Below are 25393 nucleotides of genomic sequence, written 5' to 3' on the forward strand. Positions count from 1 at the left end.
TTCTACTGGTGTGTACTGTATTCTCCTTGGATAAGCTTTAGTACATTGTGCTTCAGCAAAGTCACTGGACATGTACTCCGGGGTCAAGAACTGGGCTGGTATTGGTGACTGTAGTTCTTGCATCTCCTGTCCTTTTAAGAATTTCTGAATTCATCAGTTCTTGTGGTATCTCCCTCTGCTGTCTTCTGCGTGTGCTGGCTCCAGTATTCATTAGGCACAAACGTATTTCTCCAGTGGGCAAGGTGACTGTAATTATACCTTCTGCTGTTTCCTCTGGAGACATTATGTTCACTGGGGAGTACCTGAAAAAGCTTGTACTTCATATTGGCAGAAGAAGCATCATTTATTTGTCTTTTGGAACTTTTTCTGTCTTGTTCCTTATTATTTGCTTTAAACCCCGGAGCTTCTGTTGCTTTAAATCATGGCATTATCTCTGTAATCTTGCCATGTAGTACTGACCACTTGTCAGATGTCTTTCTTTGTCCTTTTTAAAGCAGACTTCCTTCAGTCTCCAAACTTTCATGCGACCTTCATATTGTTTCTCAACTTTTCTTTTTCCAATCACCTCTCTTTATGATTCATTCATTATTCTTCATACTTTGTCCTTTCTTCACTTGCATATTCTTTCTCACTGCTGCTGGCATGTCATCTTCTTAGTCCAAGTCCACCCAGGCTGGTGTTCAGCATAATGATGTTCATGCTGGGAGTTGTTGTTCCTCTTTGTCTTACTTTTCCTGTGAGAGATAGACTTGTATAGCAAGCTTGTATTTCAGGTTACATCTTTGCTTTCTTGCAGGGGTAGTGCTTAACCTCCCAATCCAGCCGTTGCAATGGCCTGATCTGTAAGTAAATGTAGAGGAATCTGGTTGTGCATAAAAACAGCTCTTGAAACCCTTGTGTCTCCTGTGGGTAAAGTCACTTTTATCGAACTGCCAGTGGTGACTGAGTACACTGTTGCCGACATGGGAGTTGCACACCCTCATATTCTATCATCTTGTGTGTCGTATAGTGACTTTATCATAGTAAGTTCTGATGGACTCAGTCTTCTCCTGTTTCAAGTCTGGGGCTGCTGGTGCCCTGAGTGTCTGTGCATGACACCATCTCTTAAGTCTTGTCATGTACATCTTTCCACTTTCAAACGTTGTTCTATTTTCCTGTTTCATCTCTTTTCAATTTCACTGTTAGTGAGCTTGCAGATGATTCAATTCTGTTCATACTAGGGGTACCTGGGTGTGCATGCATGTCTGGGTATAGGGGTGGGGTATAGTGTGGAGGTGCTGTTGCTGGAATCACAGGCAGTGAGTTTAACGCTGGTTGTGGTTCTATTGAGTACTCTGGTACAATGGGGAAATCATGTTCCTCATCTTTTCTTATATTTTCTGCTTCTAATTCTTGTGCTACAGTGATCCAGATGGATACTTGATCTCTACAATTATGCTTAATTATCCAACTCTTGTTACAGGAGGCACATTTTTCCCATTTCTCTAAGTCTAGTGTCCCTTCTGACAGAAAACCTGCTGTTTTGTAAATTTTTCTTATTCCTTTCAGAGCTTTCCTCCCCTCCCTGTTACTAACAATATCCACGGGTTTGAACCCATACTGATGTGGTATTTTAGTAACCCATTATGAGGGACTTAAAATCTCCTTTCAGAGCTTTTTCCCCTCCCTGTTACTAACAATATCCACGGGTTTGTCGGGCCCTGACATCTTTACAGACCGCGCTCCCATGCCTGGGTGAACGTGCGCGGAACCCCTCCTGATGTGGTATTTTAGTAACCCCTTATGAGGGAATTAAAATCTCCTTGTGAGACGCCGACTCTGAAGAATCTCTTCTATCCTTGTACCTAAAGAGCTCCTTAAATCCGTCTGTGGACAAATGACTGGGGTTGTAGTGTTGCCCCTTCCTCCCTGTATTGGTGGAAAATCTGTTAGTACTGCTCCCCAAGTGAGACCTGCATAATAGATTATTTCTTCTGGATCACTGAGATGCGTCCCTAATATTATTGTTAAGTCACTCCAAGGGTCTATCCCCCTGCCTATATAGACTCCTGCTTGTACCAGTACCCCTGTTGTTCCTTGTGTTCTTGGTAAACTCCCCACTATTCTTGGAATATGTTCACCTTGTGTCTCTTTCAGACAGTAGCTGTTCTTTATTACTGACCCAATCCTATCCCTTAACTGTCTTGCATAGGGACATACAATATATACAGTACAATGTGTGCAGAAGAATCTAGTTACTGACACTGGTTTCATTATTCAGCAGACAACCCCGACTCCCCCCCACCTTTTCAAAAGCATATTGACAGAGTACATACAACAGTGCAAGGATCCAAAAAACAAGGATGACAATAAGTGCTATCTTCTGACAGACGACCACTTCTCATATCTGGTTTCTCTGTCTTCTGGATACCCTCTTACTGCTATGTCTGTTATCTGTGTGCACGGCAGCTGTTTGAGGCTGTACGGGCAAATAGGTCTTAGACCTGGGATTATGTGGTTCCTAGGCCAATAGGTTATGATGTTAGACCAATCATTCTCAATGTAATGTTCCAACAATTCTCTTTTTAAATGACAACCTATTGTACAATAAAATTCATCATCATTTTCCACATAACCAAATGAGACTTCAGTGCTTGTAATTGCCACCAATCTCGGTGCTACAGACCCTTTGTATTTTCTTAACACAACAACACAGGTACAAGATTTGCATACACCTCTTTGGTTATTTATCAAATCAAACTGTTTATCAGCATTAGAATACACCTTGGCCATACGCCACCTTTTAAAAATGTAACATTTTTCTGGATATTTGATTAATTCCCCCTGTACACTTGTGACAAATTAGCTGAAGATATTTACCCACAATTCAACAATATGACATACAATATATTTTTTTTACGTTAAAAATTTCTTCTTCTGACTGATACTGGGCTCTTTAAGATATTCTCTGATCTTCTCGACTGGACTTTCCCAGATGCATTCAAGAAAACGCTGAGCCAAGTGAGCAGGTAGAAATCTACACATTAAGTCTCACTTACCGGTTTTTGTTATCAGCGGTTCCTGAAAGATCAGAGGATTTGTTGCCAGTGGAGGAGATGCTGGAATATCCCCGGACGATGCCCCCAAATGTTAGGGTATGTTAACCTATTCAGGTCTGGTCTATAAACTCTCTGCAGTCATCAGTCAGAATTCTGTTCCTTTAGCAACCGGTTGGAGGTCAATGAATGATAAGATGACACAAGTTCATGTGTAACCTATGCAAATCATAAATGACCTGCTAGGGGGCCGTCATGGCTTTATTATTTATAGCTTAAACACAAAGGATTCATGTTTGCCAATACATTTAGCCAATCAGAATACACCATGTATGTCTTGAAATACATCGATTGTCATACAATGTTCCAAGTGGCAACTAGAACAGCCTTGAAAATGGTTATTGTTTCGTTTATCAGTCTTTCGGACATAAACTCAGAAGATTTCTTTCAGCATTCTTCTCAATTAGCCTTGGATATATCTGGTGTTGCTTTGTCCGCCTTGGATACATTTAATGTTGCATTTGTCTTTGTACAAGTCATGCTTTAGGACAAGATATTCAGCAAATATAGTATTCTGACCAACTCAGCAATATTTTTCTTAAGGACACATGAACCCATTTTGTGATTAACAGTAAATATCTTAATAAATGCTAAAAAGCGTGAATCAATATATATTTGCTATACTGCGGAAGCTCCTACACTATCAGGTTTTTTATTTTCAGTGAGCTTCTGCTGGCAACAGACTCACTGCTACGTGGGACTAAGGGGAGAGAAGCAAACCTACCTGCTTGCAGCTAGGTTATGCTTCTTAGGCTACTGGACACCATTAGCCCCAGAGGGTTCGAACACAGGCACCTGTCCTCGATCGTCCGTTCCCGGAGCCGCGCTGCCGTCCCCCTCGCAGAGCCAGAAGAACAGAAGCTTGAAGACGACGAAATCGGCGGCTGAAGACTCCTGTCTTCATTAAGGTAGCGCACAGCACCGCAGCTGTGCGCCATTGCTCCCAGCACACTTACACACTCCGGTCACTGTAGGGTGCAGGGCGCTGGGGGGCGCCCTGGGCTGCAATTGAAGTACCTTTTGGCATAAAAATACATATATACAGTCTGGCACTGTATATATGTAAAAAACCCCGCCATTTTTTCACACAGAAAGCGGGACAGAAGCCCGCCACTGAGGGGGCGGGGCCTTCTTCCTCAGCACACCAGCGCCATTTTCTCTTCACAGCTCCGCTGGAAGCAGCTCCCCAGGCTCTCCCCTGCAGTATCCAGGTACAAGACGGGTTAAAAAGAGAGGGGGGGCACATAAATTTAGGCGCAAATAAGACACATAAAGCAGCTATTGGGTAAATCACTTATTATCAGTGAGAATCCCTGTGTTATATAGCGCTGTGGTGTGTGCTGGCATACTCTCTCTCTGTCTCCCCAAAGGACTTTGTGGGGTCCTGTCCTCAGTCTGAGCATTCCCTGTGTGTGTGCGGTGTGTCGGTACGGCTGTGTCGACATGTTTAATGAGGAAGGTTACGTGGAGGCGGAGCAAGGGCAGATAAGTGTGGTGTCGCCCCCGTCGGGGCCGACACCTGATTGGATGGATATGTGGAAGGTCTTAAATGACAATGTAAACTCCTTACATAAAAGGTTTGATGACGCTGCAGCCTTGGGACAGCCGGGGTCTCAGCCCGCGCCTGCCCAGGCGACTCAGAAACCGTCAGGGGCTCATAAACGCCCTCTATCTCAGATGGTTTACACAGATGTCGACACGGAGTCCGACTCCAGTGTCGACGATGATGAGGCACATTTACAGTCTAAAATGACCAAGGCCATCCGATACATGATTATTGCAATGAAAGATGTATTACACATTTCTGAGATTAACCCTGTAGAGGGTTTATATGTTTGGGGAAAAAAAGCAGCCAGTGACTTTTCCCCCATCTGATGAATTAAATGAATTGTGTGAAGAAGCATGGAGTTCCCCTGATAAGAAATTAGTGATTTCTAAGAGGTTACTGATGGCGTACCCTTTCCCGCCAACGGACAGGTTACGTTGGGAAACATCCCCTAGGGTGGACAAGGCACTGACACGCTTATCTAAAAAGGTGGCCCTGCCGTCTCAGGATTCGGCCGCCCTAAAGGAGCCTGCGGATAGAAAGCAGGAAGCTATCCTGAAGTCAGTGTATACACACTCTGGTACTCTACTGAGACCTGCTATTGCTTCATCCTGGATGTGTAGTGCTGTAGCAGCGTGGACAGATACTCTGTTAGACGACATAGATTCCCTCGACAGAGATACTGTTTTGCTAACCCTGGGCCATATCAAAGACGTCGTCTTATATATGCGGGATGCTCAGAGGGACATTTGCCTGCTGGGCTCTAGAATTAATGCTATGTCCATTTCTGCCAGGAGGGTCTTATGGACTCTGCAATGGACAGGAGATGCTGATTCTAAAAAACACATGGAGGTTTTGCCTTATAAAGGTGAGGAATTGTTTGGGGATGGTCTGTCGGACCTCGTGTCTACAGCGACAGCTGGAAAGTCGACTTTCTTGCCTCAGGTTTCCTCACAGCCTAAGAAAGCACCGTATTATCAAATGCAGTCCTTTCGTTCCCAAAAAGGCAAGAGGGTCAGGGGCGCATCCTTTCTTGCCAGAGGCAGGGGTAGAGGTAAGAAGCTGCACCATGCAGCCAGTTCCCAGGAACAAAAGTCCTCCCCTGCTTCCACTAAGTCCACCGCATGACGTTGGGGCTCCACAGGCGGAGCCAGGTGCGGTGGGGGCGCGTCTCCGAAACTTCAGCAACCAGTGGGTTCGCTCACAGGTGGATCTCTGGGCTATACAAATTGTATCTCAGGGATACAAGCTGGAATTCGAAGCGACTCCCCCCCGCCGTTACCTCAAATCAGCCTTGCCAGCTTCCCCCATGGAAAGGGAGGTAGTACTGGCGGCAATTCACAAGCTGTACCTCCAGCAAGTGATTGTCAGGGTCCCCCTCCTTCAACAGGGAAGGGGTTACTATTCCACAATGTTTGTGGTACCGAAACCGGACGGTTCGGTGGGACCCATTCTGAATTTAAAATCCTTGAACACTTATATAAAGAAATTCAAGTTCAAAATGGAATCGCTCAGAGCGGTTATTGCAAGCCTGGAAGAGGGGGATTTTATGGTGTCGCTGGACATCAAAGATGCTTACTTGCATGTCCCCATTTACCCACCTCACCAGGAGTACCTCAGGTTTGTGGTACAGGACTGTCATTACCAGTTCCAGAGGTTGCCGTTTGGCCTGTCCACGGCACCGAGAATATTTACCAAGGTAATGGCCGAAATGATGATACTCCTTCGGCAGAAGGGAGTTATAATTATCCCGTACTTGGACGATCTCCTCATAAAGGCGAGGTCCAGGGAGCAGTTGTTGATCAGCGTAGCACTCTCTCAGGAAGTGTTGCAACAGCACGGCTGGATTCTGAATGTTCCAAAGTCGCAGCTGATTCCTACGACGCGTCTGCTTTTCCTGGGCATGAGTCTGGACACAGAACAGAAGAAGGTGTTTCTCCCGGTGGAGAAGGCCCAGGAATTAGCATCTCTGGTCAGGGACCTCCTGAAACCAAAACAGGTATCGGTGCATCACTGCACGCGAGTCCTGGGAAAGATAGTGGCTTCATACGAAGCCATTCCCTTCGGCAGGTTCCATGCGAGGATCTTTCAGTGGGATCTGTTGGACAAGTGGTCCGGATCGCATCTTCAGATGCATCGGCTGATCACGCTGTCCCCAAGGGCCAGGGTGTCTCTTCTGTGGTGGCTGCAGAGTGCTCACCTTCTCGAGGGCCGCAGGTTCGGCATACAGGACTGGGTCCTGGTGACCACGGATGCAAGCCTCCGAGGGTGGGGGGCAGTCACTCAGGGAAGAAACTTCCAAGGGCTGTGGTCAAGTCTGGAGACTTCTCTACACATAAATATACTGGAACTAAGGGCCATTTACAACGCCCTGAGTCAAGCAGAGCCCCTGCTTCGAAACCGGCCAGTACTGATTCAGTCAGACAACATCACGGCGGTCGCCCATGTAAACCGCCAGGGCGGCACAAGAAGCAGGATGGCAATGGCGGAAGCCACAAAGATTCTTCGGTGGGCGGAGAATCACGTGCAAGCACTGTCAGCAGTGTTCATTCCGGGAGTGGACAACTGGGAAGCAGACTTCCTCAGCAGACACGACCTCCACCCGGGAGAGTGGGGACTTCATCAAGAAGTCTTCACACAGATCGCAAAGCGATGGGAACTGCCACAGGTGGACATGATGGCGTCCCGCCTCAACAAAAAGCTAAAAAGATATTGCGCCAGGTCAAGGGACCCTCAGGCGATAGCTGTGGACGCCCTAGTGACACCGTGGGTGTACCAGTCGATATATGTGTTTCCTCCTCTTCCTCTCATACCCAAGGTACTGAGAATAGTAAGAAAGAGAGGAATAAGAACAATACTCATTGTTCCGGATTGTCCAAGAAGGACTTGGTACCCGGAACTGCAAGAAATGCGCACAGAGGACCCATGGCCTCTGCCTCTCAGACAGGACCTGCTGCAACAAGGGCCCTGTCTGTTCCAAGACTTACCGCGGCTGCGTTTGACGGCATGGCAGTTGAACGCCGGATCCTAGCTGAAAAAGGCATTCCGGATGAAGTTATTCCTACGCTGATAAAGGCTAGGAAAGACGTGACAGCAAAGCATTATCACCGTATATTGCGAAAATATGTTGCTTGGTGTGAGGCCAGGAAGGCCCCTACAGCGGAATTCCAGCTGGGTTGATTCCGGCACTTCCTACAGTCAGGGGTGTCTATGGGCCTAAAATTGGGGTCCATAAAGGTCCAGATTTCGGCCCTATCCATTTTCTTTCAAAAAGACCTGGCTTCACTGCCTGAGGTTCAGACATTTGTTAAGGGAGTGCTGCATATTCAGCCCCCTTTTGTGCCACCAGTGGCACCCTGGGATCTTAACGTTGTGTTGGATTTCTTGAAATCCCACTGGTTTGAGCCACTTAGGACCGTGGAACTAAAGTATCTCACGTGGAAAGTGGTCATGCTGTTGGCCTTAGCATCGGCTAGGCGTGTGTCGGAATTGGCGGCTTTATCATGTAAAAGCCCATATCTGATCTTCCATATAGACAGGGCAGAATTGAGGACTCGTCCCCAATTTCTCCCAAAGGTGGTATCATCGTTTCATTTGAACCAACCTATTGTGGTGCCTGTGGCTACTCGGGTCTTGGAGGACTCCAAGTTGCTGGACATAGTCAGGGCTTTGAAAATATATGTTTCCAGAACGGCTGGAGTCAGGAAGACGGACTCGCTGTTTATCCTGCATGCACCCATCAAGCTGGGTGCTCCTGCTTCAAAGCAAACTATTGCGCTCTGGATCTGTAGCACGATTCAGCTAGCTCATTCTGCGGCTGAATTGCCGCATCCAAAATCAGTAAAAGCCCATTCCACAAGGAAGGTGGGCTCTTCTTGGGCGGCTGCCCGAGGGGTCTCGGCTTTACAGCTTTGCCGAGCGGCTACTTGGTCGGGTTCAAACACATTTGCAAAGTTCTACAAGTTTGATACCCTGGCTGAGGAGGACCTTGTGTTTGCTCATTCGGTGCTGCAGAGTCATCCGCACTCTCCCGCCCGTTTGGGAGCTTTGGTATAATCCCCATGGTCCTTACGGAGTTCCCAGCATCCACTAGGACGTCAGAGAAAATAAGAATTTACTCACCGGTAATTCTATTTCTCGTAGTCCGTAGTGGATGCTGGGCGCCCGTCCCAAGTGCGGACTTTCTGCAATACGTGTATATAGTTATTGCTTAAATAAGGGTTATTGTTATGAGCCATCCGTTGAGTGAGGCTCAGTTGTTGTTCATACTGTTAACTGGGTAAGGTTATCACAAGTTGTACGGTGTGATTGGTGTGGCTGGTATGAGTCTTACCCTGGATTCAAATTTCCTTTCCTTGTACTGTCAGCTCGTCCGGGCACAGTTTCCCTAACTGAGGTCTGGAGGAGGGGCATAGAGGGAGGAGCCAGTGCACACCAGATAGTACCTAATCTTTCTTTTAGAGTGCCCAGTCTCCTGCGGAGCCCGTCTATTCCCCATGGTCCTTACGGAGTCCCCAGCATCCACTACGGACTACGAGAAATAGAATTACCGGTGAGTAAATTCTTATTTTTCCCCCTGTATTTTTACAACCAAGACCGGCTCAAAGAGCCTGAGGCTGATTATGCTTAGGAGGGGGGACCCCACACAATTTTTTTTTCAGGGTTTTTAACTCATTCCCACTGAAAAACATGCTCTGATCTCTCCATATTATTTTAGTCAGTAATAAAAAAAATATATATATTCTTTTAAAAAATATATTAAATAATACTTGTGGCTCCTAATAGACAAACCAAGTAGATAATCCCTTCTAATATAAATAGATATGCTATTAGCAACAAAAAAACATGTTTTTAATTTTTTTTTATTAGATCCCGCCAGCAAAATGAGGCGGACTGAAATTGACGAAATGACTGTCAAAAAGCACTGTTGTCGAATCGACATTCTTCAATTGAATATACTTTTGTCGAAAAGCCGCATTTTTACCATTGCAGACATGACGAATTTGACAACTGTCGAATTGCAAAAAGTCGAATCTGAAACGCCCGTTTTTTTGTCGAAAAGTACTGTATTGCATTGTCGAATCATTTTTTTTGTGTCGAAAATGCCCCGTTTTTCGACATTTGCGGCAATTCGACCGCAAATGCATATGGCCCTAAATCTACACCAACAAATTGAGTTCAATTCATCCCAAAAAGCTAGAAAATGACAGCATTTCATTGAGTCCATACGGTTTGTACAGTCTGCAGACAATGAATCCATCTGGACTCCCGTTGGAGCAACTGACGTCCTCGGTTGCCCCTCTGATATTAGGGGGTATCCAATCAATCATTTTGTATTTAATAGTTGATAAACCATGCTGGCATTCCCTAAAATGTCTGGCGAGCGGTTGCTCAGATCCTCTGCCATCCAAAGCTGTTCGTATAGCTGAGCGATGGAGGGCAGTTCGCTCCTTAAATTGCCTGGTAGTTTTGCCCATGTAGAACTTACCACATGGGCATCGGATGTAATAAACAGCCGCTATGTTGTTTATTGCATCCGATGCTGTGGTTTTCTATATTTGTTTGCATATTGCAGGGTTAATATTTTATTAACTCTTATTAACTGTGGCCACAGGCCTTTTCATGCACTCCTATGTAAACTCAATTATTCTAAACCTGTGTTAGCTGCTCCTTAGTAATTTATCAGCCAGTGTCGGGTGACTAGTGTACCTTTTAAAAGCCATAAGATATGTGACTGGTACACATTAAACCGAGTGGGCATATTTGGAGGTATATTATGTGTGATACAGTTGCCAGGTTTTAATTTTTAAGACTTTGTGATAGTGTAGGACCTGCAAGAAGATGGGGAACCTTGGCGAGCGGTTTGCAGGCTTCCGCGCATTGGCCAATTCACTAACTAAACCCCCATTATTTATTTATTGATGATGTGAGGATATGTGAGCTTGCTATGGCGAATGCAGAACTTACTGCTTGTATGTATTTGGGTAGGCGGCCATGGGCTGCATGCACGCCACCCTGTGAGTGGTGAGTACAGACATTGCACCCCGCTTCTGGGGTGGCGAGTGCTGTGGTTTTCTAATATATATGTGTGTGTGTATGTATATATATATATATATATATATATATATATATATATATATATATATATATATAGGCAGCGTACAGGTGCGGCACTCGGCATACAAAAGAACACATAGCAAGTAGTGATACTGCAACGTTTTAGTGCATTTTATTCTGCACTATTATCAGGATACATAAAACCAACAGCAAGTACAATCTTACCTTATAAACACTTACACCCATGTGCAGAAGCCGAGTCTGAGCGTCCGTCCGGAAGCTCCCGGTGACAAAGGCTCCAAAAAATGACGTCATCCCAAGAGGGACGATGCCGTGTACCGTCACCAAGGAAACGTCTAAAACAAAATACAGTGTAGCGGTATAAACAATCTAGAATGTATAACATCTAAAAAAAAATTATGATCACAATGGCAAATAGTAAATACATCAGTAACAGCATCAATCAAAAGCAAGCAAGGCTAAACTGTTCATTTAACCCTCATGGAGCTACAAACACCTAAACGGTGTATCCATTGGGCCTCTCTCTGTAACAGCTGTTTGTTACGGTCACCACCCCTACGTGGTTTTGGCACAAAATCAATCATTCTATATCTTAAAGTAGCTAAATTATGCCCATGTTCAGAAAAATGCTGTGCTACTGGATGATCAATTTTATTTTTACCAATAAGTGCCGCTCTGATTGTGGAAAGGTGAATAGACATACGTTACTTGAATTTACACTGAGTTTCTCTAACGTCCTAGTGGATGCTGGGGACTCCGTAAGGACCATGGAGAATAGACGGGCTCCGCAGGAGACAGGGCACTTTAAGAAAGAATTTGGATTCTGGTGTGTTCTGGCTCCTCCCTCTATGTCCCTCCTCCAGACCTCCGTTTTGAATCTGTGCCCGGACGAGCTGGGTGCTACTTAGTGAGCTCTCCTGAGCTTGCTATAAGAAAGTATTTTGTTAGGTTTTTTATTTTCAGAGAGATCTGCTGGCAACAGACTCTCTGCTACGTGGGACTGAGGGGAGAGAAGCAGCCCTTCTCACTGAAGATAGGTCCTGCTTCTTAGGCTACTGGACACCATTAGCTCCAGAGGGATCGTACACAGGATCGCACCCTTGGTCGTCCGATCCCGGAGCTGCGCCGCCGTCCCCCTCGCAGAGCCGGAAGACAGAAGCCGGTGACAGAAGCAAGAAGACTTCAAAATCGGCGGCAGAAGACTCCAGTCTTCATATGAGGTAGCGCACAGCACTGCAGCTGTGCGCCATTGCTCCCCACACTAAACCCACATACTCCGGTCACTGTAGGGTGCAGGGCGCAGGGGAGGGCGCCCTGGGCAGCAATTAGAGACCTCTTTGGCAAAAGTTGGCATAATATACAGTTGGGCACTGTATATATGTATGAGCCCCCGCCAAAATTGTACATGAAAGCGGGACAGAAGCCCGCCGTCGAGGGGGCGGGGCTTCTTCCTCCGCACTCACCAGCGCCATGTTTTTTCTCCACAGCACCGCTGAGAGGAAGCTCCCCAGGCTCTCCCCTGCAGTTACAGTAGAAGAGGGTAAAAAGAGAGGGGGGGCACATAGTTAGGCGCAAAAATCAATATAAACAGCAGCTACTGGGTTAACATTAACTTACTGTGTTATTCCTGGGTTAATAGCGCTGGGGTGTGTGCTGGCATACTCTCTCTCTCTGTCTCTCCAAAGGGCCTTATGGAGGAATTGTCTTCAGATGAGCATTCCCTGAGTGTGTGGTCTGTCGGTACGTGTGTGTCGACATGTCTGAGGTAAAAGGCTCCCCTAAGGAGGAGATGGAGCAAATATGTGTGTGTGAGAGGGTGTCTCCGTCGACAACGCCGACACCTGTTTGGATATGTGTAATCAGTGCTAAGGTGAATTTATTGCACAAAAGATTAGAGAACAGACAGGAAATCTACCCATGTCTGTCCCTATGTCGCAGAGACCTTTAGAGTCTCTCAATGCTCACTATCCAAAATAATAGACACTGATATCGACACAGAGTTTGACTCCAGTGTCGACTACGATAATGCAAAGTTACAGCCAAATTGGCAGAAAAGTATTCAATATATGATTATTGTAATAAAAGATGATTTGCATATCACTGATGACTCATCTGTCCCTGACACAAGGGTACACATGTTTAAGGGGAAGAAAGCTGAGGTAAATTTCCCTCCTCTCATGATGAAAAAGAGCGGGAATCTCCAGACAAGAGACTGCAGTTTCCCACAAAGAATTCTCAGGCAGTATCCTTTCCCCACTAGGGCCAGGATATGATGGGAATCTTCCCCTAGGGTGTCACGTTTGCCCAAAAGGTAGCCCTGACGTAACAGCTATTCTCAGGGATCCTGCAGATAGCGTGCAGATTCTGGTACACTACTCAGACCGGCGATTGTGTCGGCATGGGTTTATAGCGCTGCGGCAGCGTGGACAGGTATCTTATCAGCAGAGATTGAGACCCTAGTATGCATATTGATATATATATATATATATATATATATATATATATATATATATATATATATATATATTAAAGATGCTGTCTTAAGAGATATGTATGTATAAAACATGCCCAAAGAGACATGAGTATACTGGGTACTAGAGTCAAAGCTATGTCGATTTCTGCTTGTCGTGTCCTGTAGAATATGCAACGGACAGATGATGTCGACTTAAGAGGCATATGGAAGGCTGAGGATTGTGTGGAGAAGGGTTCTCGGACCTGGTCTCCACAGCTATAGCTGGTAATTCTGATATTTTGCCTTATATTCCTGCACAGCCTAGGAAAGCACGACATTATTAAATGCAGCCTTTCGAAAAAGAGACAAGAAAGTCCGAGGTGCGTCCTTTCTTGCCAGAGGCGGGGGTAGAGGAAAGAAGCTGCACAACACAGCTAGTTCCCAGGAACAGAAGTCCTCCCCGGCCTCTACAAAAATCCACTGCATGTCGCTGGGGCTCCACAGGCGGAGCTAGGCCCGGTGGGGGCACGCCTTCGTAAGTTCAACCACAAGTGGGTTCACTCCCTGTTAGATCCCTGGGCAATAGATATTGTGTCTCAGGGATACAAGCTGGACTTTGAGAAGATGCCCCCTCACCGACGGCCCTGCCGGCTTCCCCCCACGAGAGGGAAACGGTGTTAACTGCAATTCACAAATTATATCTTCAACAGGTGGTGGTCAAGTTCCCCTCCTTCAACAAGGAGGGGGGTATTATTCGACCAGGTTGTAGTCCTGAAACCAGACGGTTCGGTCAGACCCATATTGAATTTAAAATCCCTGAACATATACCTGAAAATGTTCAAGTTCAAGATGGAATCGCTAAGAGCGGTCATTGCAAGCCTGAAAGGGGGAGAGTTTATGGTGGCTCGGGACATAACGGATGCATACCTTCATGTCTCCATTTATCCACCTCATCAGGCGTACCTCAGAATTGCGGTACGGGATTGTCATTACCAATTTCAGACGTTGCCGTTTGGTCTCTCCACGGCCTTGAGAATATTCACCATGGTAATGGCGGAAATGATGGTGCTCCTGCGAAAGCAAGGTGTCACTATTATCACGTACTCCTCATAAAAGCGAGATCAAGAGAGCAGTTGCTGAACAGCGTATCACTTTCTCTGGAAGTGTAATGGCAACACGGCTGAATTCTATATATTCCAAAGTCGCAGTTGGTTCTTACAGCTCATCTGCCTCTCCTAGGCATGATCCTAGACACAGACCAGAAAAGGGTTTATCTCCTGATAGAGAGAGCTCAGGAGCTCGTGACACTGGTCAGGAATCTATTAAAACCAAAACAGGTGTCAGTGCATCACTGCACTCGAGTCCTGGGAAGGAGGGTGGCATCATACGAGGCCATTCCCTTCGGCAGGTTCCATGCGAGGACCTTCCAATGGGACTTACTGGACAAGTGTTCCGGATCACATCTTCAGATGCATCGGTTAATCACCCTATCCCCCAGGGCCAGGGTGTCTCTCCTGTGGTGGCTGCAGAGTACTCACCTTCTCGAAGGTCGCAGATTCGGCATTCAGGACTGGGTCCTGGTGACCACGGATGCAAGCCTCCGAGGGTGGGGGGCAGTCACACAGGGAAGAAATTTCCAAGGGCTGTGGTCAAGGCAGGAGACTTGCCTTCACATCAATATCCTGGAACTAAGGGCCATATACAACGCCCTAAGTCAAGCGGAGACCCTGCTTCGCGACCAACCGGTTCTGATTCAGTCAGACAATATCACCGCAGTGGCTCATGTAACCGCCAAGGCGGCACAAGGAGCAGGGTGGCGATGGTAGAAGCCACCAGAATTCTTCGCTGGGCGGAGAATCACGTAAGCGCACTGTCAGCAGTGTTCATTCCGGGAGTGGACAACTGGGAAGCAGACTTCCTCAGCAGGCACGACCTCCACCCGGGAGAGTGGGGACTTCATCAAGAAGTCTTCATGCAGATTGCAAGTCGGTGGGAACTGCCACAGGTGGACATGATGGCATCTCGCCTCAACAAAAAGCTGCAGAGATATTGCGCCAGGTCAAGAGACCCTCAGGCGATAGCTGTGGACGCACTGGTGACACCGTGGGTGTTCCCGTCGGTCTATGTATTTCCTCCTCTTCCTCTCATACCCAAGGTGCTGAGAATCATAAGAAAAGAGGAGTGAGAGCAATACTCTTTGTTCCGGATTGGCCAAGAAGGACTTGGTATCCAGATCTGCAAGAAATGCTCACAGAGGACCCGTGGCCTCTGCATCTAAGACAGGACTTGTGCAACAGGGGCCCTGTCTGTTCCAAGACTTACCGCGGCTGCGTTTGACGGCATGGCGGTTGAACGCCGGATTCTAGCAGAAAAAGGCATTCCGGATGAGGTTATTCCTACGCTGATAGAGGCTAGGAAGGATGTGACAGCTCAACATTATCACCGTATATGGCGAAAATATGTTGCTTGGTGTGAGGCCAGGAATGCCCCTACGGAGGAATTCCAGCTGGGCCGTTGCATTCACTTCCTACAGTCGGGAGTGACTTTGGGCCTGAAATTGGGTTCCATTAAGGTCCAGATTTCGGCTCTATCCAGTTTCTTTCAAAAAGACCTGGCTTCTCTTCCTGAAGTCCAGACGTTTGTAAAGGGAGTGCTGCATATTCAGCCCTCTTTTGTGCCTCCAGTGGCACCTTGGGATCTTAACGTGGTGTTGAGTTTCCTGAAGTCACACTGGTTTGAGCCACTCAAAACCGTGGAGTTAAAATTTCTCACGTGGAAGATGGTCATGCTATTAGCCTTGGCGTCAGCTAGGCGTGTGTCAGAATTAGCGGCTTTGTCACATAAAAGCCCTATCTGGTTTTCCATATGGACAGGGCAGAATTGCGGACTCGTCCACAATTTTTGCAAAAGGTGGTGTCATCCTTTCATATGAACCAACCTATTGTGGTGCCTGTGGCTACTCGTGATTTGGAGGATTCCGAGTTACTAGATGTGGTCAGGGCTTTGAAGGTTTATGTAGCCAGAACGGCTAGAGTCAGGAAAACGGAGTCGCTGTTTATCCTGTATGCATCCAACAAGCTGGGTGCTCCTGCTTCAAAGCAAACTATTGCTCGCTGGATCTGTAACACGATTCAGCAGGCTCATTCTGCGGCTGGATTGCCGCTTCCAAAATCAGTAAAAGCCCACTCCACAAGGAAGGTGGGCTCTTCTTGGGTGGCTGCCCGAGGGGTCTCGGCATTACAGCTTTGCCGAGCAGCTACTTGGTCAGGTTCGAACACTTTTGCAAAGTTTTACAAGTTTGATACCCTGGCTGAGGAGGACCTTGTGTTTGCTCATTCGGTGCTGCAGAGTCATCCGCACTCTCCCGCCTGTTTGGGAGCTTTGGTATAATCGCCATGGTCCTTACGGAGTCCCCAGCATCCACTAGGACGTTAGAGAAAATAAGATTTTACTTACCGGTAAATCTATTTCTCGTAGTCCGTAGTGGATGCTGGGCGCCCGTCCCAAGTGCGGACTTCTTCTGCAATACTTGTATATTGTTATTGCTTAAATAAGGGTTATGTTTGGTTGCATCAGGGTTGATCTGATGCTCCGTTGTTGTTCATACTGTTAACTGGGTATGTTTATCACAAGTTATACGGTGTGATTGGTGTGACTGGTATGAGTCTTGCCCTGGATTCCAAAATCCTTTCCTTGTACTGTCAGCTCTCCCGGGCACAGTTTCTCTAACTGAGGTCTGGAGGAGGGACATAGAGGGAGGAGCCAGAACACACACCAGAATCCAAATTCTTTCTTAAAGTGCCCTGTCTCCTGCGGAGCCCGTCTATTCCCCATGGTCCTTACGGAGTCCCCAGCATCCACTACGGACTACGAGAAATAGATTTATCGGTAAGTAAAATCTTATTTTTCCCGATATAAGATAACCCACAGGGACATAATATTTGATAAATAAAATAAGATGACTCACAAGTTAAATGGTGTCTAATCATGTATTGTTTTTCCCGTGTGGGGATGGGAAAAAGAATCACCTGTTAATAAAAAACGACATGTAGTGCACCCACATTTGAAACATCCATTCTTTTTGGTTGACAGAAAGCTTGAGCTTTGAGGGGTATTATATTTAGTAATGTCAGTTCTTACTAAATGATCAGAGATACGGCCCCTAGTAAAACAAGGCATGAGATCCGTATCAGAGAATGGCAAGGATTCATCAGATTTTAATATACTCCAGTTACTTTTAGCCATGTTATTAATGTTGGGGGCACTGACATTATATTTTCTAACCAGTGGTAGTTTAACAATCAACGCATCAATTTGTATAAGTTCTTTAAACTCCATCTCATTATCATTCCAGATAATGAACAAATCATCTATATCGCGTGTATATAGATGAATTTTAGGAACTGTTCGATGTAACACATTAATATATTTGCGAACGTAGGGGCCACAGCCGCCCCCATCGCACACCCTTTGCGTTGGATGTAAAAAAACGCCATCGAACATGAAATAATTTTTGGTCAGAATAAATTCAAGCAGTAGTAGACAAAATTCAATATACCCATCTTCAAAAATGCCTTCATTTTGCATGATGTTTTTAACTGCACGTAACCCCTGATCATGTGGAAGGGGGAACATTTGATTAAGGAAGGGTGGTATTATAACCATATGCCGGAGAACTTACTAAGCTTTGTGATAAGGAACTGGAGGTTCAATAATAGTGTGAAAGTGGAGTCTTATGGAAAAAGTATATTCTATCGCTATACCTGTTTGCTTAGATGTACAAAAATATATCTATTCTAATATACTGTAATACTAAAAGATGCAGATAAATGGTTGTTTTTATACTTAATCACCTTGAAACAAAGAGAATAACCTTATGCTCAGGTTAAATAATGTTCTGAAGGATTTCTGCACCAATAATGTTTCAGCAGTCTGGTACTGTGTATACCAGAGGTTCTCAAACTCGGTCCTCGGGGGCCCACACAGTGCATGTTTTGCAGGTCTCCTCACAGAATCGCAAGTGAAATAATTAGCTCCACCTGTGGACCTTTTAAAATGTGTCTGTGAGTAATTAATACACCTGTGCACCTGCTGGGTTACCTGCAAAACATGCACCGTGTGGGCTCCCGAGGACCGAGTTTGAGAACCTCTGGTGTATACTGATGAAATGTTAATTAGGATTTTGAGAAAATGCTAAAATGTACATTGCTGTTTTAGAGCAAGAGATTTGAGGATGCGCATGATGTAGACCAACCAAGGACCTATGCCTCCAAGGAAAACATCCCCCCAAACAGGCAAATGCAAAGAGATGCAGTATCGATGAAGCCAACTGGAGGTATGACCTGGAACATGTGCTTGTCCTGACTAGACAGACACATAAAGCCCACACATTTGCCATTGTGTTGCCTTTATCCTGGGAAGCCTGTGTGATAATTGTAGATTACCATCTTCATCCCCAGCATTTATTAGACCTTTTCCTGCCATCACTGAATCCCAGGCGTGAGCTTAATATAAACCTGTCATTTTATTCTTTACAGAAATACTGATTTTACTGATAAAACTATTATTCCTAGTAGCAATGTGGAATAAAGTTATATTGATTATTCCCAGTAGGTAATATTACATTCATATTTGGCAAATAATTAATGAAAACTTTCTCATACACAATTGACCTATTTGACAAAAATACATTGTGCTCACTTGTTTGCTTCTACTCTATTGTTCATGAAAATAAACCAATTTTGTGGACTTTCCTCCCAATCTTTCAGACATTAGCTATGGTCTGAGCTTGCCTCTTGGAGAAGATTACGAGCGGAAAAAGCATAAACTGAAGGAAGAATTACGCCAAGATTATCGTAGATACATCAGTCAGGTAGGGATGGGCTAACTAAAATTCAACTCAACTTACTTTAAAAGGCAGCTTTTAATAAATATGCATTTTATTATGTCAGAACTACAACATTCTATACCGCAAGCATTTTGTAGGTCACACAATGATGTCTTTAAGGTGTGGAGTGGGATCAGAGTATGTCTGATTCCGTAACATGGACCATTAGTCCTCTTTGCCATGTGGATGGTCACCCAAGGACAAAGCAACAACGTCAGTCACCATATACTCCAAACTGTCTGCTTGTAAACTTTCAGGTAGCTGTGGGAACTGACCCCTGAAGTTGCAGTGGGAAGGTAGTTTATTAACAACAAATTCTCTTTTAAACTAGAAGTCTTCTAAATGTAATCTTAAGCACCCACTCGCTAACTAGGAGAAAGATGTGGGTCTGATTTCTGAAAGCCTGCTCTCCTTGAGATTCTCCCTAACCACCTCCCAGTGACTTGTGTTTTTGAAGTTCCTCTCTGGAGTAGCTATTAGAGAGCCGCTGAGGAGCATGGACGGAATGTTTTTAGCTGACCATTCTCTTATTTGCCGATTTTCGACCTGGGAGCCAAATTGTATTATATTTCCTTGGTTTTATCATATATGTTACTAAGAGTCTGATACAAATTCATATATATGTTCATTAGGGTGGTGGCACTTAATACTGCTGGCTCATATGAACAGCTCCAAAGACAGTGGGGTCAATCCAATTAGCTACAGGTCCATTCTCAGTGCTATGTATGGTACCGCCGGACCCGCTTTTTTCTCTCTCCACAATCCTCTATGGCTGCGTACTAAAATTTGCGAATGCTGGGTGAGACCGGTAGGCGATGGGGTAAAATTGTGGTGCCGGTGCCGCCGTTTCTGCACCGTCGCATCTTCTGCTCGGTCTCTTTTTTGGTTAACTGGATTACCCTCACAGAGTTACTTGCAAGTTGGGTGTATTTCATGCGTGGGGAAAAAAATTGCATTTATGCCCATATGCAGATTTGGGCACGTTGATGTGTCCATGTCACAGCCATCTATCCGCTTACTGAAATAGCTTAAATCAGGCATGTCCAAACTGTGGCCCTCCAGCTGTTGTGAAACTACATATCCCAGCATGCCCTGACACAGTTTTTCTGTCAGAGAATGCTAAAGTTGTGTCAGGGCATGCTGGGATGTGTAGTTTCTCAACAGCTGGAGGGCCGCAGTTTGGACATGCCTGGCTTACATTATTGATTCCTAAACTCAGTCCTCAAGCTACCCTAACAGTCCAGGTTTTAAAGATATCCTTGGCTCAACACAAATGGTTATATAAAATTGACTGAGGTACTAATTAAGTCACCTGTGGCCAAGCATGAATGTACTTAAAACCTGGAATGTACCTTGAGGACTGAGTTTGGGAACCTCTGGCTTACATCACTATCAAGACATATTTGCACCAGCCAATAGGGGAGATTTAGCAAAGCTTGGAGTGAGATAAAATGGAGAGAGTTACACTAACCAATCAACTTCTGTCATTTTACTAGCTGTGTTTGTAAAATTGCAATTAGGAGCTGGTTGGCTGGTACTGTATCTCTCCACTTTATCTCTCTCCAAGATTTGATACATCTCCTCGTATATTTGGTGCAAGAGACATGTCCAAAATCAGACTGATCTCTTTGTACTCTCAACTAAGCACAGCCCGCAGTTCCATATGTACTCTCTCAGAGCATTTGTCCTACATGCAAACGGTTCGGACAAGTCAGCCAAGTGGAGATATGACTGAGATGCTCACAACTATGAATCACCTGTAGTTACTTGGCTGTGCAATGTGAAAAATAGAATGATCTACTGCTATCTATCCTCAACGCCTTAGCCCGGCTCATCTTCCTCACCAAATGCACTACGTCCACCTCCCCTCTCCTGCTAGCCCTTCACTGGCTTCCCTTCCCTTTCAGAATCCAATTCAAGCTTCTCACACTCTCTCACAAAGCCTTCACCCACTCCTCTCCCATTTACATCTGTCTTTATCTTCCTTTACACTCCCACTCGTCCTCTTCTCTCCGCTAATGCTTACTGATGACTTACTCCCACTCCTACCTCCAAGATTTTCATGTGCTTCTCCTTTTCTCTGTAATTCCCTACCTCTCCCCCTCAGACTCTACACTTCTTTACAAAACTTCAAACGGTCTCTCAAGACCCACTTCACCAATGCCAGTCAAATCTCATCCTAACCCTCTGTTCCACACTCATGGTCTTCCCCATCTGTGTCACCCCTGTATGTCTGCCCCTCCCCTTTAGAATGTAAGCTCTTACGAAGAGGGCTCTCTTCCCTCATGTGCTTTTCCTTCTCTTACTTAAACCATCTTCGACTGCACCAAATCTCACGGATTTCTGCCACCTCGACACTTATTTCAGTGTTGTCTGCTAGTGCAGCTATGTTTGTGTACCCTGTACTCGTCCTATATTGTCTTCAACTGTAAAGGTGCATACATACGGTGCTAGGAGGTGTCGCTGCCGATACTAGCTGTATCGTGCCCGGAGGCATGTAGTCAGTATCGGCCCTGCCTGCACCCTCTATATTTTCTTGCGATCCCGATACTGCAGGGCCGCACATCGGCACCTCAAGCTTATATACATGGTGCAATATGTAATATGTTTTTGTGTGATATGGACTATATAGTCCATATCGCACGGAAAATCACACCGTGTGTATACACCTCAAGTCACTGTTTTCCTGTTTTGCTTATTTGTTTATGTTCTCTGTAATTGGGCGCTGCGGATCCCTTATGGCGCCATATTAATAAAGGATGATAATAATACGTCCAAAAAACGGACTTGTGTGCAATTCTGAATCTGCGCCACAGTGTGCAAAAATGTTACGGTTTCATTTTACTCAGCCATGGTCATAGTGGTAACATGAATGCAGCCTTCTCTTAGAACCAGTGCTCTTTCTCTGCAGTAAAGTCTTATTTCTATGTATCTTCCTGACTTCTAGGGAAATGATCAGGCCAAACGAAAGGTAGGAGGCCTGCATTATGCTTTACCCTACAGTGTCTGTGAGTCTGTACACATTGGCTGTGTCCTGATAAGCTTGTGTCCATGGACTAATCAAGAACAAAAATAAATTATATATATAACATTTCCTCCTCAGCTCCTCAATAGAATTGCTTTTCATTTTGTTGTATTTGCTTTTATGTTTTGCTACGATAGTGGCTGATAAATCTTTTGTTGCTCGTCTTCTCGTGCTGTAGTTGCACATACTGTAGCTTGTCCAGTCTGTTGCACCCATTCCTTCTTGCATTCATTTTTTGCCATGGAAACTCTGCTTGCCATTGGTCGCTACACTTGTACTCACAATCATGTGTAATCCACATTAAGCTGCATGATGGAAAACTTACTTATTGATCACATTGTTGTTTATTGCGTGTTGCTTAACATCACTATGTTTTGGCTTATACTAGTTACAGATACAGTATTGATTTTGTTCGGCTACCCTGATTAAAAAAAGAAAAAATACTAATTATATTGATCACCGTAATATGTAATATTTGATGCTTTTTATTTGTACAACAACAAAGATTTCTGTTCATAAACATTGTAGAGTGGACAGAAAACTTAAGGTGAACAAATATAACAATTTGCAAGAATGTACATGGGAAGAATCCCATCTGCTACAACAACATGTGTTTAATTCACATGTGACGTTAATGTATGTATAAATTACTTGAAATAGTGATGCCATCAATTCAGTATGGAACACTTGCATATTAGTAATAATATGTTCCCTTTTCTATTACACCAGATTGGGGACATAGGCACTTAAAGGTGGTGTTAAGCTCAGCTTTAAAGTTGACAGGGCATTACAAAAAAAAAAAAGCCCTCGATCCATTGTGTATCTAACAGGTTCCATTCTTTAAGTGCCATCTTTTTTTGACAGTTCTGTTAATATAGATTTTGATTCTTCATCATGAGACCAGTCCATGGAAAAATAAAATCCTAGCACATATCTGCTGTTATTTAACAGGCACTGGTAAAATGCAATTAAAGGAGCAAATGAAAAACGCCCACATACATACACATACTTAAACTGAGTGGGCAAATTATTTGACCACCAGGCGATTTTATGCAAAGTAGCGATTCTGCAGATAATGCTGACATAGGATGTGTGAATCTATAGAGGAACAGAAAGGTGAAGGTATGTAGATATGAATGAAGTATATCACTCATGAAATAATGAGTAAACAATGTTATTGGATGGGCTTGAACGTGGAATGATTGTTGGTGTGCGCATTACCAAAGCGGCTGCACTGGTATATTGTTTGAGGTGGCAAATGTTAGAGTGTCCACAGAGTGGGACGGGTTCAGTACGCGATACCGCCAGACAGAATCCCGGCGGTCGACACCGGGATCCCGACCGGCACAATCCCGACAGGGGGGGTTCAGATGGCTTCTCAATGAACAGTATGCTGCACATGCATTGTATAGGCTGCAGAGGTAGAAGGTCTTGCTGTCTGCAGCAAACAGGAATTTGACATTAAATTATTGGAATCTGGTTATGTGATCTGACCAATCACGTTTTTAAATACACCATGCTGATGGTTGAATGAAAGCACGGTTCCTTCTACCATCGTCATGACTCATCAGGCTGGCAGAGGCAACATTAGCGAGATACAGTTCATCGCATTCAGACTAATATTCCCAAAGAAACATAGATAGTAGAATCCATGCCAACAAGGATTAAAGCCGTATCAAGGGCAAAAGTTGAACCAACAAAGTACTAACCTGTTGGACACAATTATTTGGCGCGTGTGTGTGTGTGTGTGTATGTATGTATAAACACCACTCAGCTTTAACATTATAGCTATTGTGTTGGTCCCCCTCTTGCCACCAATATAGCTCTGGACCATCAAAGCATGGATTCCACAGGACCGCTGAAGGTGTCCTGTGGTATCTGGCGCCAAGAAGCTAGCAGTAGATCCTTTAAATCATGCAAGTTGTGAGGTGGGGCCTCATTTGTGCTGACTTGTTTTTATAGCACATCTAACAGGTAGGTGCTTGGATTCAGTCCTGGGGAATTTGGAGGCCCAGTCAACACCTTGAACTCTTTGTCATGTTACTCAGACCAATCCAGAACATTTTTTGACGGGGCACTTTATCCTGATGAAAGAGGCTACTGCTATTAGGGAATACTGTTGCCATGAAGTGGTGTACTTGATCTCAAACAATGTCTAGGTAGGTGGTACGTGTCAAAGTAACATCCACATGAAATCCCAAGATTCCCCAGCAGAACATTGCCCAGAGCATCACACTGCATTTGCCAGCTTGCCTTCTTCCCGTAGTGCATCCTGGTGCCATATCTTGCCCAAGTAAACAAAACACACACACCTGGCCGTCCACATGATGTTAAAGAAAACATAATTCATCAGACTAGGTCACCTTTCATTGCTCCATGAGCCAGTACTGACACACAAGTCCATTGTAGGCACTTGTAGCAGTAGACAAGGATCATTATGCTGCGATGCACTAGGTGTTCTGACACCTTTCTATCACAGCCAGCATTAACTTTTTCAGCAATATATGCTGCAGTAGCTCTTCTGTGGGGTAGGACCCGACAGCCAAGCCTTCCTTGGACCACTTTTTGCTTGCCCACTTTTCCTGCTTCCAATACATCGACCTCAATGCGTGTGTGTATATGTATATATATATATATATGTATATATATGTGTATATATATATATATATATATATATATATATATATCCCTCCCAGTTTCAAGAATATAAGCAAGGGAAAGCAATTTTATTTATTAAAAACCAATATTTTCACAAGTTGGATATAAAAACTTTGCTTACACAGTGTTCAGATTTGCTGTTAGAGTCCACACAAGAGTGATGTTGGTGAAGATTTCCATACTCCTTGCATTGAAGGGTACGGGATCCCTATGGTGTGTTTTCGAGTTAATAAACCCAATGTGTTTCGTCTCTTAATAAGACTTTATCAGGAGGGGTATATCTTTAATGGGTGCATTGAACAAATAAAGGGCAATACAGTTGTGTTTTAAAGAAATAGTTCATTGGATAGGTACCACACGGGGACCAACCTTAATCTGTTGTGCTAATGCACTAAAAAAAGGTTTACAGACGTATCAAAATGTGATCCACTATGAATAGGCAACGTACAGGAACATCACAAAGTGCCTTCAACCTTGATTTGCAAGCTATATGTCTCCTGTGTTCATCTGTCTATGGCTGTGTACACTTTTGAAGCCGGTATCTCTGATCATGGGGTTAGGGAAGAGGTACAACAGGTAATGTCCAGGCGGCTGGTCGCTCAGTGCCGCGCTCTGTTCCACAGATGCAGTAGGGTAGCGGGAGGCACGGGCA

General features: G+C 44.8%; 1 protein-coding gene across 7 annotated transcripts in view; it reads left to right on the forward strand.

The window, feature by feature from the left end:
• CSPP1 (centrosome and spindle pole associated protein 1) overlaps positions 1 to 25393 on the forward strand; it is a 295997-nt gene that overhangs the window by 98350 nt on the left and 172254 nt on the right. For 6 of the 7 annotated variants that reach the window (XM_063923860.1, XM_063923857.1, XM_063923863.1 and 3 more), the window contains exons 3-5: positions 18389 to 18506; positions 18940 to 19043; positions 22006 to 22029. In XM_063923860.1, coding sequence (XP_063779930.1) covers positions 18389 to 18506; positions 18940 to 19043; positions 22006 to 22029 — 246 coding nt within the window. The remainder of the gene's footprint in view (positions 1 to 18388; positions 18507 to 18939; positions 19044 to 22005; positions 22030 to 25393) is intronic. The other variant, XM_063923858.1, reaches the window with a different exon arrangement.

Source organism: Pseudophryne corroboree, chromosome 5 (genome assembly GCF_028390025.1).
Source record: "Pseudophryne corroboree isolate aPseCor3 chromosome 5, aPseCor3.hap2, whole genome shotgun sequence".
In the NCBI taxonomy this organism is placed as follows: Eukaryota; Metazoa; Chordata; class Amphibia; order Anura; family Myobatrachidae; genus Pseudophryne; species Pseudophryne corroboree.